This window comes from Acipenser ruthenus, chromosome 29 (assembly GCF_902713425.1).
Source record: "Acipenser ruthenus chromosome 29, fAciRut3.2 maternal haplotype, whole genome shotgun sequence".
Taxonomy (NCBI): Eukaryota; Metazoa; Chordata; class Actinopteri; order Acipenseriformes; family Acipenseridae; genus Acipenser; species Acipenser ruthenus.
Window position 1 is genome coordinate 4,919,061 of NC_081217.1, and position 14,708 is coordinate 4,933,768.

The following is a 14,708-nucleotide window of genomic DNA, read 5'->3' on the forward strand; positions in this document are numbered from 1 at the left end:
TAACAGTGTCACCGGAGCCCATGTAAAATATACAAGTGTCTGTTGGCAAGAGGACAGATTCATTCCAGCCACTCCCTGGACACAGCACTCCTCAACTGCACTCTGAACGCAGGTTAACTGGACTCTTTTTATACTTCTAAAAAAAACAAAAAAACACTGGGTTTGAATCAGCATTACTGGTATCCACTTTAGTTTAGTTGTGATGTAAAGTTAGCATCAGGGTTAGTAGTACAAAGTATTGTGGAAGACTCTTCACACTACATTGATTTTGCAAATAACATTTTCTTTTGGTAAGGTACAGTATACCAACATGATAACGTACATGTGTTTGAATAGTTTATCAGAAGCAGTTTAGTTGTGTGGGGAGGGTTAGCCTACAGCCTGAACCTTTCACCTACATTCCTCTCCCCCTATGCATTGCACGGACAACCAGTTGTTGCAAAAATGCAATAACAGTATTATTAACCCAGCCAACCCTGACTCTGAGCCCTGCAAGCTCCAGCTCACAACAAGGCAGGCTCACTGTTTGTATTTGGCGATGTAGGGGAGTGCTGCTTTGGGGATTTGGATCATGACACTGAGGTGTGCTGCCCTGCCTACAAATCTGATAATAAGTGTCTCCTGATAAAGCATTTCAAGCTAATCATATTATATTAAGGCATGGTAAAGCACTGATGGTAAATGGCATTGTCCTGCCAGGAACACTTTTGAAATTACAACCGGAGTGGAGTAGAAAATTGCTATGCAATAACAAAAGCTTCAATGCAACGAAACAAACTAGCTGTTTCTAATATAGTGTCAGTGCCACAGTGAACTATACAAGTGATAACAGCAACTTTGCAATGCTCTGAGTCTTTCATTGCGCACAGACATCATTTCGCTCCTTTTCATTAGCGTGCCAGCCCTGTGCTTTTACAACAAGGTGAATGAATCACCTGCTAGGGTTTGTAAACAGCAGGCAACCACAGCACAGCAGATAACCTTGAGACAGTCAAACAGCTTGTCAGAACAGGCATGGCTCACATTGAACAAGGTGAATAAAAAGATGGTATCAATAGCTTCACTCCCTCCCTCGTGAAAGGGGAGCAGCTGCACTGAATCATGTTATACATCCCCTTCATAAGCTGCATCTCAGGGGCTCTGAGTCAGCAGGTTTTTATTTTATTAAAATATAATATAATAAAATATAAATATAATAAAATGTATTTTAAAAAAAAATAAAACAATTATGTCCTAATAATACACATCTCCAGGAACATCCTGCAAATATGTTAGTGTTGCTAGGTTGGGTTACCCTTTCCAAGCACAGAACACTGTGCATCTCTCCAGCACGGATTGGTTCTTGGAATGCTGCATTCAAACGCATCTACTGCTACTATTGGATGCTTCCTCGACCGCTCTGTGGAGGAGACCCCGCCCACTGTGTTTGTTTATATTTCGTATAAGGCGATTGACAGCTGAGTGGGGGTAGGGTAGGTTGTATGGAATTTAAAGTGACAGTAGTTGTTTGTCTTTACAAAAACAAATACGTAGCTAGTTTCCATAAACAACGCATTAGTATGTGCAGATTACCACTGGAGTTGTAATGTTTAACGCACACCCCTGTGACAGAATGAGTAAAATAAATAACAGGCTAATAGTCAAGTTTAGTAAAGGAAGTATTATTGATATTTTTCTTTTTAGCTAAACCTCAAAGCAGATCAAAACATACACACATTTCATTCAAAGACTCAGCAGAATTCATTAAACTAGATCGACCAAGCAAGTGTTAAAAAAAAGGGGAAATGGTAAAAAAAAACCATCTCTCTTTATACCATCATTCATAATTGACAACTCAGTACCACGATGAAGTTTAAAGTGTTTCCTGATTGGCTGGATGATGATGAGAAATGTGATGATGCAATACGAAGACGGGATGCGAGATGTTTACAATCAGTATCATACCTCGACCGGCCAGGAGGCGGCCGCTGGGCTGCACTGCCGTGGCGTGTTTGTGAGTAAACGACATTTATAGTTATATTATACGAATGTAATACTTCAATACAATGATAACATTCTATCCGAACTACTGACATTCAAAAGCAACATGTACACAATTAAAATCGTAGGTTTAGTCCAAGCCAAGTAATCTGCAATATGCATGTCTACTAAAACGGTAGCGCCACAGTTTACCCATCAACCAGGTGATCTCGTGCTATTGTTGCGTCGATTCATCGTCACCTGAGACTACACGTCAAATTGTATTGTATTAAGCTGTATGTTGCAAACACCCATTTACAGTTATATTACAGTAATAATCAGCTACCGATATTTAACAGCAATATTACTGTACTTAAAAATTAATCTAGCATTGAAAGCTACAGTACTTAAAAAATAAACAGTTTAAACTAAACGTTACACTTGTTCATTCTTGTTCAAGCTACCCAGCTCCACGACACCAATATTCAGCACCTTAATGACGACACTGCTGCGTCAGAAAGGTAATACGAAAAGGCCCTATCTGGTGAACAGTACCGCTTTGCCTTCCCCAGCTAGAGCCAGGGTGTCGCAGTGGCTTGTGTAACTTTATGATTGGTCGGTGTAGTTTGGTAGGCGGAGACTGGGTGGGGCTAGCTACAGTGTGACATCACAATCAGCTGTTTAATGTTCTAAATTCTGATCCAAGGATCAGCTGGGCACAGCAATAAGAAAAAAAAAACAAATGAAAACAGTAAAGCTGTAGACTAATATCTGAACAAATAACAGCATCGATGCAGTTTTAATGGAGCATTTCTTCTGAGAAGAAAGCCTTTTTAATTTTATGTTTTTTTTGTTAATAAATAAATAACTACCTCATTTTTAAGGCTACCTAAAGCTGTGCTTTAAGATTTTATTTTACATAAATATATCTGTGGTCATTACGTTTGCAACTTAATACGACAAAAGCAGGTAAGCGATTTCTATTCATTTTACAATTTGTATATTGATCACGAATGCTGTGGTTGTTTTGATGCTGTCTCGTTTAGTTGGTCTTACAAACATATCTTATTTGCACTGCCAAAAGAATAGCAGCTATGTATTACATCACCCACAGAGTCGAACAGCAAAGCGCTCCAAATCCTGTTCGTGTTTTACATGTATTATCTGTGATACCGCTACAAACACGGTTTATTGGCATTATATAAAATATTTGCACGTTTATTTTTGGTGTCTATTCCATTTTACACGAAGCATTTTCTATAGCAAGGTGCTAGTGTAACGTATAGCAGGGATTTTAGTGAGCGAGTCTTATTTGACGTAGTAGTGCTAGTCTCTTGTTCTGTCCAGGTATCAGCCGCGGTAGAAATGTACATAAGAATGTGCAAGTATGGAAGCCTGGTTTATTTGAGAGTGCTGTGGTAGCTTGTGTTGTCAAGGACTTGCCACCAGGACAGGGTTTTTATCTCCTGTTGGGTTTTTAATAACACAGTGTTTTCTGTACTTGGGTTTCCTTCGTGCAGAGCCCGGGATCGTACCCTGTCGTGTACCACCGGCAGTGTGGTGTTTTTATTTGTGTATTTGTTTAATTGACCTCGGCTTGATAATTACACGGATTTTCACTCGATGCCCGGACGCCAAACAGTCTTGTGTTTTGTCAGTCCGCGTCTTGATCTGTGTCGATCTGTTGTCATTGAATTGACCCACTCCCGTTTTTTTTTTTTTTTTTAAATACATCAACATTTTTGAGCATTTTTAAATGCTGCAGATTTTTTTTTCCGAAGCTGTGCGAACGCGATTTTCGAAGGGTCATTTATTCTCTTTGCTAATGCTGCTTGCTGTATTGACGTGTACTCCGAAGATTACGTTTAGCCTATTTTTGTTTTCCACAACCAAACCAGAAACCGTTTAAAATAAATAGTATTTTATGTAGGTAGCACTAATTAAAATCACTAACAATAAATATGTATTTGTTTTCCTAGAAACCTCTGTAATATTGTTAGTTATTTTTCCATGATACAAGATTTGTTTTTTTCTTTCTCTCTGGAGATAGTATGTGACGTAACGGCTCATTACCATATGACGCTAGAAGTGCCTGCGTATGGTAAAATATGTCCCACCCTTCCTTAAAGCCACGCCCCATTTCGAGAGCGAAAGCCTTGTAAATGACACCAAGCCTCTAGCGGTACATCTGAGACGGGTTTTATATATGGTGCTGGAATTAAACCCCATAAGTAAAGAGGGTTCGGTTTTAATTGTTATATTAGGGTACGTTTACTGCTTTACTCTATTGAAACTAAAGCTATGTATTGTAGTTGTACTAATATACACAAATACACTATTCAGATAGTTATGGAATCAATAGCCATATCATGCTCTAATTGCAATGATGAACCATACAAAATATTCATAAACCGTACTTCATTTTTAATGACATTGAAGAGTCCATATGATCTGCCCCATCTCTAGTTGGTCAGCGTGCGTGGTTGTTCATATACATTTCAAATGTGGTGATGAATTTAGTTTGCACATGTCTAATCTATAACAGCAGCTCTGTCCTTTTGTTAGGCTTGTATTTTTCCAGTCTGTGGCAGATGCTTCCACTAATGCAGGGATGGATATAAGACTCCCGTTGCATAGCAGTTTGATCCATTCCTGGTTTTACTATGAGTTTACTAAGACACACCTAAGCTTGTTAGGCTAATCAAGCCCATATTAAAACCTGGAATGGGTGAAAGTGCTATGCAATGGGGGAGTTATTTCCATCCTTGTAATGTAAGGCTGCTCTTTCATAAGCCCATCATTGTTCTTGCACTGGGTAACACCTCAATCTGAGTCAGATGACTTTTAATCTAACAATTAAGGCATCCTTAATTAACGATCGCTGACATCTCAGGTTTATTATCTTCTGCACACTAATGTATCCTCCCTCTTGCTTTTTAACCCAGTACCTATTATAATATGACTGTGCACTCCACCTAAGTGACAAAGCTCTCTCTTGTGTAAGTCAGCCAACACCTGGCATTCATAGTTGACACCCTATTTTTGTATTCAAATAATTCAAGTGCAAAGTTGTGGCATGGCACCTCCAACACAGAGCTGCCAGCAGTCCCTTTATTTGACAGCCCTTTCACATTCTGAAGTTGTATTATTGTAGTTTGCCTGTCTTTATTAATTTTGTTCAATTTAAGGCGGTATTTTCTCATTGGTATGTCTGGGTGACAGTGAAGCCTCTGTATCGCGTGCAGTTTCTTGGAACATGAGTTTATTCATGTATAAAATGAGTGCAGGTGGTTGTAACAAGCCATCAGCATGGCATACAGACTCTTCTAAGGGCCTAAGTGTTTTGCAGCTTGGTGGCCTTGTTCAAAAGAGGGCTGTTTAGAATACTGTGCCTGATGGAATGCTATCGCACACTATTTCTGTTTGGAGTACATGCTGTACTGTCTGCTGGACTCTGCTCCTGCTCTCTCTCATTTCAGTCTGCTGTGCTCATTTTTTACTTACCCTGTTCCAGTGAGGCATTGGGGCAGGTCTATATAGATAGATAGATAGATAGATAGATAGCTGATCGCTTTGTGGAAAATCTACAAAGTCTAACAATTAACACAAATGACTGCACTGCAGAAGACATCACCATTTGTGGGATAAATCACTGCTGTGGGACAAATGCAGTCGGGAAGCAAAAAGAACGCAATTTGGTTTTGCACCTTCATAGCCTGACCCTGAAGCATCAGGCATTCCCTTTATTAGTTTTGTTTAAATGTGTTTTTTTTTTGTTTTTTTTAAGCACGCAGTTCCTTCGTGTTTCTCACTGTGGGAGATGAACGATTTTTGTGTTTATTAGCTTATGCCTGAAATGGAAACAGGAGAGCTAACCAGCTTGTAGACTCACCCTGCTCACCATGAAGTTTACTGAGGGGGCTGCAAACAAAAAAAAACAAAAGAAGAATGGACTGCATTATTTATTAGCACAGCAGTGAGCCACCTCTTGTTTTTAATGTTTCCTTTATGTATGACACTCAAGCTGGGAACGTCACCTGGCTCAAAAAGAAAGATCCAGCCTCTTCTTTCTCCTTTCTAAATCAGTAGGTCACCCTTTAGCACAAGGGCTTTTACCATGATCTCCTGCCTTTTCATTTGTCGTTCATCCATTTTCTATTCTTTTGGGGGTGGGGAACAGTGGGAGGTTGTTTTTCCCAAAACGCAGAGTAGTAGGTCAGGATTTGTTTTTGCTGCTTTCGGACTCCCTCCCCAGCCTAGCCTTCTACAAAGCAGATGGGCACTAACAATGAAACTGCAGGGGAAATACTGTAAATATGAATTCAATTATCTCCATTTTAATCTGGCCCTCTGTAGAAGCCTGGATGTGAATCAAGTCCTTGTGCAACAGAGTTCCAACCTTTGTCTAAAAGAATGCTATTACTGGCACAGCAGCGTCAGTAAAGAAACCTACACCCCTTGCCCTGCTGAAGAACCGATCATATGTGGACATGTTGGCAAAGGCCATGCAGTACACTCCAAGAGATGCTGTAAGTAAGTTCCTCTTGTGTTACTGCTGGGCTCTCCTTGCACCTGTGCCTGCCACATTCTCTTGCTAATTCCTTGGTAATGGACTGGGAATATTGATGTTTTGATCTGTGGGCAGCACAGTTAGCACAGTTAATTATAATTATGGCCTGTAAATGTCAACCCATCTGCAGTTAGGGTATCTGGGCAATGATGACTAGCTGGGCAATATCCAAAAGAAAATCATTGTCCTTTTATCTTAATCCAGTCTGATACTGTAGCTGCACCAATAAATTCTTGCAGTAGAGGCTTCAAAGCCAATGCTGTTGTTGGATTTCTTTGCTTTTACAGAAACCAGATTGGATTTTTGTGCCCCCATATATTTGGAATATAGATGATATATATAAAGTAAAAAAAAAATAATAATAAAAAAAAGTGTTAAAAATATGCAAAGAACCAGTTTTATTTGATGGAAACTGGATAACAGTCACCTGATTAGTTGGAATTATACATTTTACAAAAGAGCCTTTGTGAGTTTCCCATTTGGACATTTCAATGCTGCAGACGTATTGCAAGGAGAGCAGTTCAAGGCTGCATAATTGGAACAAGTGGAATCGGTGAGAATTGAGCCACAGGGGTGTGGGGGGAAGGGGATGGGGGTTATAGAGCAGATGTCTACCCTCTGATCCTGGAGGATTCACTCAGTAAACTGGCAGCCCTGCAGCTGGGGACCAGAATCTCCATGGCTCCAGCAGCCACTGACTGATCACCATCTCAGAATACATACTCTGAGTTTCCAAGGATAAAACCTTTCAACTTGTTCCTGCTCTCACTCCTTTCACTTTTTGGCTCCTGTTCTAAATGAGCACTTCACTGGTTAGGCAAAACCAAATTATTCTGTGGAAAACAAATCGGACAAAGACCAATGTGCCAGAAATGTGTATGAGGACTTTGTAGGTCAGAAGGATTACCAAGAGTGGTATCGTACAAGGGGTGTGTTTAACAGATTACCAGGAATTACAAAATGTACTGGCACTAGTCTATTCATTGTGTAGATGCTAATGTAACAGAGTTAATAAACTCTGTTACGCTAACAGGCCTGAAGAATAGTTCAATTGAAATCTTTCCTTTTCTGGTCTTGACGCTATATTCAGAGAAAGATTTTAAGACTACCAGAACGGCTGATGGAGGACAGTTTAGGTGAAGCTTACAGTGCAAGTGTTAGAGGGAATAAAACAAGAATAATTCCTGGTTATAACTGGGTTCATAAAGAAGAGAGTTCATATTTAAGAGTTCTAGTACTCCAAGTGAAAAGCTATGGCTGTATTCAAGCTTGACTTGAAGTCTTCTGATGCTTTCTGAAGCAGTGGGCATTTAAGCAGTGCTTTACGAAAGCCCTTAAAAGGCATCAATCCACGTGCTTTAGAAGTGGTTGGGCCTGGAATTCTTATGAAGATCGGTTTGCCATGTTGACATTTTGAACTGTGTTCTGAGAAGCATAACTGACTGAGCACAATCAGAGAATCAGTGTTACAAGATTAAATCTGGCACTGAAAAGGATACATCTTTTTTTCCCATCATACCTGGTTAATAACCCTTTATTTGTGTTCTGTAAATGTTGTGCTAGTTACAGCAACACTTGGTTATATCCTAAGCTGTGCGTGCAAATCCTTGAACGTATTGCAAGATTGGCCTTTTATAACAATGCAGGCCCAAGTCCTAGTTAGTGTGGGGAAAGGGGTTACAATGCAGTGAGTGCACTTTCCGTCAGTTAAGAAATGAAGATGAATAAGTAAAACGCTTGCTACTGCAGGCCTCCCTGTGAATTTAGGTTACCGATGTGTCCCAGGCTGTAAGCAATAGGGTCTACTACCTCTAAGTCCCATGCTGCCTCTTAGTCCTTGACTTCTGTGCTATTTGTGAACTAGATATTCAGTCTCCCTCTCTCTCTCTCTCTTGAAACAGGCCTTTGCACTAATACCAAGTGAAACCTTACGATTGCACTACACACGTCTTGCCTCAACTGAGATTCCCATCAACAAGGACAAAAGGGCTCGCGACACAGAGAAGAAAGAACACACACACCCCACGATTCCACCACGCAACCACATCGAGATCCCTGTTTGAGGCCAACTCTCACGTTTCCAGCCTAATCAAAGCCACTCTAAACCCACCATGTTCCAGCGACTCACCAGTCTGTTTTTCGGAGAGGGGGAGGAGGTGACCAATGGCTGCGAGGGACCCAAACCCAGCGTGGCTGATGCCGACGAGGAGGGCTGGCTACTGGTCAACCTGCCTGGTGAGTGTCCTTACTCTTATCTCCACAGGAAACCCCTTCCCATACATGGATGGTCCACACAAAGGTCCCAACCTTTCAAACCCAGGGTGTTCCTTAGATTGAGAAGCATCGTGCATCACTGATCATCCCTGGGCTGTCTTTGTTCTTTGTCCATGTTAGCCTTTGGTTTATTATTACAAAGTGATGACAAGCCCACTTATCGTCACTAATAATGACCATTGTTCACGAAGAACCACAGTTAGAAAGGCGGATGGTCTTAGGCAGAATGGAAGTTGAGCATACTGATAATCATTAAAAAAGCAGAGAGCGCTGTCACATTAACTTGTTACAGTATTGAACTATTTGAGCTGACCGTATTGTTTGTACTATTTAATTCCTCTAACTGCATGTACTTTACATCGCAAAGGAATTCTTATTCTTGAAAGGTTTTGATACTCTGAGAATGTAGGAGGGTTTCCAAAGAGACCCTGTCTCCATGGCAGGGTGGGGAAGCAAAGTGAGTTGACAAAGCCCACCAACCCCCACAGCTCTGCTCAGAGACCCACTGGTTTTTCCCTGGAATATACCAAATGTATAGGAGGGTGGGTGGGTTGCAGTAACTAATAACTCCTTTTTTATGTCTTTTTTTTTTTTCCTCCCCCCCCCCACTATGACCCCTTTTATTATTTATTTTCTTTTAAACCACCTCCACCCCATGTACTGAATGTATGCGCCTTCATGATGCTTCCTCTCCATACTTGCTTGGCTTATCTTCGTGATTTTATTTTTCAAATTCTGGAAATGTGCGTCTGTGGGTGATGCCTTGCTTCTCATTAATGACATTCATGCAACAGCACGCTTGGGTGAAGGAGATTGGGTCGAGTTGGGACAGGGCGGGGCTAAGCCAGAAGAGCACGCCCTCTCCTCAAACAATTGGGCGGGGACAGGGGTAGGTGGGGCAGGTAACTCCTCCCCCTCCTCTCCTGATTGCTGCAGGACTCGGACGGGCAGGACTGGTTTAGCAGGCCACTCCCCTTCCCCCTCCTCTTCACCTGGTTTGGCAGGCCTGTCAGTAAGCGTGGTAAAGCTGGCAGGCCGTGCCCCTTGTCCCCGTGGCTCCACACCCCCTTCCCCTGGGTCACAGCGTGACTGCAGCAGCAGGTCCGAACCCTGCTGGATGTATGAGAGTTGGTTTGTCACCCCTCCCCCCTGTTTTACTGCAGAAGGCTCCACGCCAGAAACCAGCCCAATGGAAGACCTGCTCATTGAACACCCCAGCATGTCGGTATACGTCGCCACCGGCAACCAGTCCACCACTGAGGATACAGGGAGCAGCCCGCTGCAGGAAATAAGTCAGAAGTGAGTATCCTGGTTTTGAGCTGCTTGCATGCATTTAGAGAGGGGAACTTGCTTCGGTTTTAATTGCAAAGTGTTTATTCTTTTAAATGCAGTATAATTCTGAAAACGAAGTGAGGGACAAAGTGAACCACTGTTTGAGTGCTAGACAGACCAATAAGCTTCAATTCAAGCAGGTGTGGCTACAGTGCGTTCGAATTGTGCTGAACCTATAAACCTAATGCAGTCCACAGAGAATACAATGTGTCCCTCTCTTCCCCAGGGTGGAGCCTGCAACCCCAGCAGGACGGGGTCTCTCGGGTCGCCCCGCCCGGGCCTCTGCAGTCCAGGCCACTGTCCTGGACAAGATCTGCCAGGTGAACCGAGTCCAGCGGTCTGTTGCGCGGGCCGAGCGGCGCCAGCTGAGCCGAAACCGCGTGAAGCGGCAGAACCGTCTCCGAGAGAACCTCCCCTGGAGTGGTGGCCGTGCCAAGGGCAGCTTCGTCCAGCAGCCTCGCCAACGCCAGTGCAACTACTAATCCAGCGGGCCGTTTACACTGAGGGCATTACACCCGCTGGCATGGGCACCCGCTGCCCTGTCCGCCCTTTAAGTCCTACTCATGTTTTGATTTTATGTAAGTCCGGGTGGTTTTTAACTTTAGAATAAACCTTGTTACTGTGCTAGCATTCTTGCTACAATTGGGTTTTTTTTAACTCTTATTTCAATGACTTAACTCTTCTCCCTGAGTAATTCTTTAATAAAATAAACAGCCCTCTCCCCTTCATACCCTCCTATAAGATCAGTACAGTTGCACAACATCCCTCAAGAGCCTTCTCCTTCAACGGGTTCATTTGTAGATCCATCAGTGAGGGGTGAGGGCACTGCAATGGAAAACCTTGCTCCTGGGTGGAGTTTTGGGGAGAAAGGTTAAGTAAAGCCCAGCGGTCTACCCTTGTAAAAGCTAAAGCAGAAAGGCTGTCGTACAATCTCGTTATCCATTAACCAGTAGCTGTGCAGTATATGTACTGCCCCAAGGAAAGGTGTAACCGTTCTTACTTCTTTTTTTTAATTTATTTTATTTTTAAATTTGTTTCCCCTCCACCTGTCTACAAAGCTAAAGTAGTGAATTCATTTTAGGGCTACGTACCCTGGATCTCTCGGCTCCCTAGCTCTTAACATCAGACCGCACAGCCTAGTGAACTGGCTGTTTTGATGTTCAGATCGTGGGAGTTCAAATCCAGGTGGGTCTATAGCGGCTCGGAAGAAAATGATAAAGGTAGACTTTTATTCTGCTGGTTGTGAGATTGATATGAGAACTGATCTGAGACTCCTAAAACTCCTGTTATCTTTTTCATTAGCTTTTTTGTTGTTGTTGTGTTTGTGATGGAGATGTGCAGCACAGGGAAACTTTGTTTTCAAGATTAAAGGAGCATTGCCACATGTTTTAACTGGGGCAATGTTAAAGTGTAGGGTCCTGAACCATTTAGCCCTTTTAATTAAGCTAACAAATGTGTTATCTAACGGGGCCAGGATAAAAGTTAAGCTCGGTGGAGATTTTGCAAGTAGATGATGGTAAGAGAGGGGGAATAAAAAGAGATGGCATGAAAGAGAGATGGAAAGAGAGTGATGTAGAAAAGAAACAGAATGAGAAAATAAAATAAATGAAAAAGAGAACACTATACCGGTGGCCGTTTTATATAAACAAGTAATGTTTACTTCATTAAAATATAAAGTATTGTCAATGTATATGGGATTCCCATCCATAACTTGATCATACAAGTGACTTTAAAATTGCAGTTAGTTCTATGGTGGTTCCGTGTGAATTCACTATAAATCCGTGGCCATTTAAATTTTTCATTCAATTGAAATTCATGCCACCTTGTGTACAGTGTTACAATGACAAGGTATATGTTAGGACATTGAAATTCATCCGTTATTTTTTGTGTTGTAGAAGACCTTCAAAGTGAGTAGTGCCCTTGCCTGGCGATGCTATATATAGCTGTTCCCACTCCTTGCCACACACTGCCAACAGTACGACAGCCTTTCCTTTTGCAAATACGGGGTATGACCACTTGGTATGTTTAGACTCTCTTTATCTGAACCTGATAATCTCCCATCTTGAGCTAACCGCACTACAAGAAATCGTCCCCTTATATGTATTTATTTCTGCATAACTTGAATGCTGCACAACTGTGTTATGACCAATAATAGCCTTATGAGAAATCTCATTCTATTTATTTGTATGAGAAACATATTTATTTAACATGTTGATGATAATTTCCTTGCTGTGTCAAAGATGTCATAATGGCGCGCAAGCTAACATATTTATAGTTTAATAATAAGAATGAAATATGCTGATTTTTCTGTAGCTTTCTACAAAGAGGTATTACATCAGTGTTAGCGGGGAGAAAAATACACTGGGACTTGACTGATTTCTGTTGCTGTCGGTTTAGTATTAAGATTTATTTAACTCTGTCCATTGGTTCAAGCACGTGAGTTTATTCAGGGTTTAACTTGACACAAACTAGTCCCTTTTTAAAATGTTTTTTAATTTGATAGCAGATCACTAAGAACTAGTTAGTGCCCTCCATCTAAATGATATAGATCTATATGTGTATATAGAGAGAGATTTAAAAAAAAAAAAAAAAACTATGGTGCTGAAGTATATCAATTAAATATATGCTTAGTTTGTAAATTGTAAGAGACATGGATGTAAGTTTGTTTCTGTGAGTCAAGTTTAGCGGTGTGAAGTGTGCTGAGATTTGTATTGTTCAAACAGTGAGGTTTGCGTGTGGAAGGAATGTGCTGAAGTCAGTTATATATATTTTTTTATATTTAAAAACTAGTTGTTTGGTGGGTGTTTTAGATTTAGTTTTTCTTATGACTGAAGACAAGGCTTTCAGGGACTTTAATAATATCCTCCTTCTCTCGTTCTCTCTCTCTGTCTCTCTCCCACTTGACTGCGAATGTCCTACAGAAAATAGAAAGGAAAAAATGGTTCCTGTGAATCCAGGGAAATCCTTTTCTTTTGGAAGTACTTGTGCCTGGGGCTTTTGTTATTCGCTAGGTCAGAGCATGCCCTCTGGTGGTCAAACACTGTTCACACACAAATGGCAGCTTTTAAAGGGACTGAATGCAGATTCAGTGTTCGCACAGAAAAAGAAAATGTGTCTCTTTGATGCAATGTCTGGAGGTATGCGCGAGGGGATGGACCCTCGACTAGATCATGTACTTTGTGGCCCGTCCCCTCTATACACTATTCATGAGCTGCAGTACCTCTCAGATACTGTAGAGAGTGCTTGGCGTTTGCTTGAATGAATTCTATTGCCGTCTTCCTGAAGTGCATTTTTTAATTTGAATTGTTTCTAGAGTACACTCATTTTTACCTGGGAGAGAGAAATCTCTGATAAGGTACAGGAATGATTGAATATTGGGATCTCGCTTAAGTATGACACTTTGTACCAACTTGCTTGATTATTTCAAAGCAACTGCTGTTTTTTGTTAATGTAACAGTATTTCATTGGTTAGCTGCTGAAAGAAGGGAACGTGTATTGTGAGAGTGTTTATTGCAGCAGTCAAGTGGGTAACATCTGGGAGTGCAGGCAGGGTGGGTTGGTGGGTTGGTGGGTTGGTGGGTTGGGGGGGTTAAGTGGTCCCATTTCCAAGAACCTCTATGTTGGTAAAAAAATAAATAAATAACTTTCAGCTTGTCCCTCATCTGATCACAACCAGCATTTTCCTGTACACTATTATTATTGAGATTTGTTTTTTCTTGTAGAAATTATTTATCTAGGTTGTCTTCATTTTAATTTGTAGCCTGGACTTGTAGTTACAATGCCCGAGACCTATTCAGTACAAGCAAAAAGACTGGAACCTGAGTCTTTAAACATACCAAACATTCTTACAACCACTAAGCCATACTGCCTCCTAGCTTTTCATACCAAGGAATTATTTTGTAGATATTTTCTATAGCAGCCTATAGAGCAGTTTGAAGAATTGTGACAGGCTTGATAATCTTAAGAAACCACTAAATTGGTAGAAACTCATTTTAAAATGTTTTTTAAAGCAACAAGAGGTTGGAAATGGTGGCTGCAGTGGCAGTGGACAATAGCTTGTGCTGTATCTCTAGACTGGGGTGATGTTAGAGTGTAATTGATGTACAGATTGTGTGTTGTGAATGGGGGGGGGGGGGGAGAAAAAATGAAAAAGCAAAAAAAAAAAAAGTTTAGATTTTGCTTGTATTCTTCCTATTGTTATTATTACTGTTACTCACCTATGTTGTTTGAAACTGGGGACTTGAATATTGAGATCATGTTTTCTTTCCCTTTTTTATTGACTACCCACGGATTCATTTACTATATAAAATAAAAAAAGAACATACGACTTTCTTCCTGATTTTTAAAGTAGGACAAACATTGTAGTTTTTTTCCCCATTTTATTACTGTTTATTACTGGTGATTTTAAAATATAAAATGTACTCTCAAAACTTCAGTCCCCAAGTGTACCTGATCATGATCTGTCACTTCTGCATGGTTTGTAATGTTCTGAATGATGATTTCCCATACCCAAGGATACCAGTTCATGAACAGTAGAGACCTATGCAAATAAAGAACAAGGTCTAGCGTGCAT

General features: G+C 41.1%; 1 protein-coding gene across 5 annotated transcripts; it reads left to right on the forward strand.

Annotated features, from left to right (window-relative positions):
• The first annotated feature begins 1,912 nt into the window (after positions 1–1,912).
• Positions 1,913–10,765, forward strand: LOC131702092 (tumor protein p53-inducible nuclear protein 2-like). 5 transcript variants are annotated; one of them, XM_059003915.1, is made up of 4 exons: positions 1,913–1,993; positions 8,431–8,764; positions 9,967–10,102; positions 10,362–10,765. In XM_059003915.1, exons 2-4 carry the CDS (start codon positions 8,641–8,643, stop codon positions 10,615–10,617), a joined length of 516 nt encoding a protein of 171 aa, XP_058859898.1. In that variant the 5' UTR covers positions 1,913–1,993; positions 8,431–8,640; the 3' UTR covers positions 10,618–10,765. The 5 variants fall into 5 exon arrangements, with proteins under 5 accessions (XP_058859898.1, XP_058859900.1, XP_058859901.1 ...); XM_059003917.1 differs by lacking the exon at positions 1,913–1,993 and adding an exon at positions 2,458–2,480; XM_059003918.1 differs by lacking the exon at positions 1,913–1,993 and adding an exon at positions 2,589–2,928 and having other exon boundaries at positions 9,970–10,102.
• Positions 10,766–14,708: the final 3,943 nt, after the last annotated feature.